The sequence below is a fragment of the Quercus lobata genome, chromosome 2, assembly GCF_001633185.2.
Source record: "Quercus lobata isolate SW786 chromosome 2, ValleyOak3.0 Primary Assembly, whole genome shotgun sequence".
NCBI lineage: Eukaryota > Viridiplantae > Streptophyta > Magnoliopsida > Fagales > Fagaceae > Quercus > Quercus lobata.
Genome location: NC_044905.1, coordinates 24,086,707 through 24,089,785, shown reverse-complemented (window position 1 = coordinate 24,089,785; position 3,079 = coordinate 24,086,707). Strand labels below are relative to the sequence as shown.

General features: G+C 36.5%; 1 protein-coding gene across 1 annotated transcript; it reads left to right on the top strand.

Moving 5' to 3' along the window:
- Window positions 1–510: 510 nt before the first annotated feature.
- Window positions 511–2,452, top strand: LOC115977866 (vacuolar iron transporter homolog 4-like). The gene has a single exon (XM_031099891.1). The coding sequence runs from the start codon at window positions 1,617–1,619 to the stop codon at window positions 2,289–2,291; it is 675 nt and encodes a 224-aa protein (XP_030955751.1). The 5' UTR covers window positions 511–1,616; the 3' UTR covers window positions 2,292–2,452.
- Window positions 2,453–3,079: the final 627 nt, after the last annotated feature.

Genomic DNA, 3,079 nt, shown 5'->3' with positions numbered 1-3,079 from the left:
TATATTCCTCTATAAACTACAAGTGTTGAGTTGAAAAATCTAGCCGATCCATCATCATCCCTAGATGCATTTAATCTTGTACTAAAGAGATTTGATTTGATTTTTTTTTTCTTTGAAGAAAAGAGATTTGATTCTTCAGTAGTTATTTCACGGCCGCATTGCCATTTGGGACTCCAAAAATATCAAATATACACCCAACAAAGTAGTCTTTCTCACCTGCGGGCTTTTCTCATCCAAAGGCGAGTTTTTAACGGCGAGAATAGTTCCTTTTTTTTCATGTAAGCAAAAATGGAAATGACACAGGAACGTGAGGATTAATATTCTTTCACATTTTTTTCCCTTTTTCTTTCTAGTCATGTGGATCATCATGCTTTAGTCATGAAACAACACGACCGGTATAACGGTTATTAAGTGTACCAGCATCTAATTCCCTGTTTTAGGCGAAATTGTCGGTGTTCTCTCTATAATTCTTAAGAGAAAGGTACGTAATAGAACCCCAAGAATTCTAATTCCATACTTGCATTTTTTCCCCCTCTCTCATAATTATTTCTTCCTCTTTTTATTTTTGGATAAAATTATCTGTCTTCCCTGTAGACCTTATTTTAAAACTTGATATGCAGGATTACATTACATTAGGCAACGAAGTTAGTTCAATATCCATCATGATCAGATTTCTCTAATCTTCTGAATGGTGGGTCATTTGTTTTATATCAATTTTTTTACTATTAATTTCTCTTTCTACTTTTTAAATTGTCATTCATCATTATCTATCTAGATAGTTATTCATCTAGCTTGTTTGCAAGAAAACTTTTTTTTCCCTGTGGGTCGGTTTTAATTGGGTTTTACAGATATATATCATCTTAATTTTTCATTCTTTTGAAAGTTTATATACTTTTGCACGATGCAACAAAACAAGGTATATCCGAGATGATTTCTTCTTTAATTACTTTTTTGGATAAATGTTTGATGAGTCTTTTTCCACTTTCTTGAGGGATGTGATCAGATAATAACTCCAATAGGTCAGTTCATGTGTGTGGGCAAAACTCGTTTTGATAGAAGGCACAAGAACTTCAAAGTGAAAGTTATATCCTTTAGGGAAATTTGGCTTTCCAGATTGGTTCACCTTATCTAGATCACATATGCAACTGTTTGAGCCCTATGGCATTCAGTTCTATGCGTCCCTCAAAGTTTCAACTTTTTTTTTGTTTATTACGTAGATGTCCAAAACTCTTCGAGCAATCTATTTCATTAGTAGTAGTGCTCCATTCCACACGCACCAAATAATTAATCCCCCAACGTAAGGCATTATTGACTTCACTAGATCTTGGAAAAGACTAGACCAACCTCAATTCATAGTTTCAACATTCTCTAGTTAATGAGGCAGCCGCTGCCATAGTGTTAGTAGGTAGCATTGTAATTCTCTTCTCAAATAATGCTGGTTTAGTGGTTTTCCCTTTTATCCTTTTGGTTTTCATTAGTGGCCATACCCCACTTTTGCCTCCGTAGCTGGGGGTCTCCATCCATAAATACGCTTCTTGGGGGCGTGTGTTCTCCACACCTCTCCATTTCCTCCTCCTCAGCAGCTAATTTAACTACTTCCCAACCTTTTTTTTTTCATGGCATCCAACGTCCAAACATCCCTGAATGGTGCTAAATTCACCATTCCCACCACTCATGACCTGGAGCAATCAACATTGGAGACAGAAGCCAAGGAATTTGATTACTCAAAAAGATCCCAGTGGTTACGTGCAGCTGTGTTAGGAGCCAACGATGGGCTGGTCTCAACAGCTTCATTGATGATGGGTGTTGGAGCAGTTAAACAAGACATTAAGGCCATGATACTTACTGGGTTTGCAGGCCTTGTTGCTGGGGCTTGTAGCATGGCCATAGGAGAGTTTGTGTCTGTGTACTCACAGTTGGATATAGAGGTGGCCCAGATGAAAAGAGAGAAGCAAAAGGGTGAGCTAGGTGGAGAAAGATCAGAAGAGGAAGAAGATGGTGAAAAAGAGAGTTTGCCAAACCCCTTGCAAGCCGCAGCAGCATCAGCTCTTGCCTTTTCTGCGGGTGCAATGGTTCCATTACTTGCAGCTTCGTTCATAAAAGAGTATAAGGTAAGAGTAGGAGTGGTAGTGGGTGCAGTGAGCTTGGCTTTGGTGGTATTTGGGTGGTTGGGTGCTATGTTAGGTAAGGTACCATTGGTTAGGTCTGTACTGAGGGTTCTGATTGGAGGTTTGCTTGCTATGGCTATAACTTTTGGGTTAACCAAACTGATTGGATCAAGTGGGCTGTAATATCAGACCCCCAACTTCTTCCAATCTTAGTTTGTGTTTGCCTGATGGGATATGTAATGCGTTCTTTTCCCTTTCTTTTGTAACTTTGTCCCCTTTCCCCACTCTTACCAAAAGCTATAAAAGTAGTTTATCATGGTTTATGACTACCATGCTTTGTACAAGCTGAACTTTCTCTCTTTCTCTTAGGTACAAACACGTACTGGCATATATGCACACACAAAAAACAAAAAAACAAAATTCCGACGTGGGTGTGCACTCTCATAAAGATTAAGTGGTAAGTTATTAATATTGTAATGTCAATATAGCTACACGCGCTTCATGCATATGATGAGCTTCTTTTTTAGGTTTAGTGTCAAAATTTTCCAAAAAAAATAAAAGAAAAAGAAGCAACTAAAAATCATATACAACAATCAAAATCATATGAGCAATAAAACGATTAAAAAAAAAAACTAAAAGAATTACCTTGTAGGGAACTACTACTCCTTCCTTTGAGAGAAAAAGAAAGAGGTTTAAAAAAAATTAAACAAAGGAAGAGAGACATTTATTTATGTTTAATTTTAGTAACTGGCTTGCCCTTAGGAATAAAGAGAGATAAAAGTGCCTAATTTTTAAAATATATGGATAAGGGTTATGGTTGTATTAAAATAAGTTAGCAAAAAAATTTAAGAGAGAGGGAGTGTGTGAAAAAACTACTTTTCTAGATTTATTTAAAATTTAGGAGTGTTTATATTAGTAATTTTACATATCTAACCCTAGTATTTAAACTTTCTAAACATATAAATTTGAGG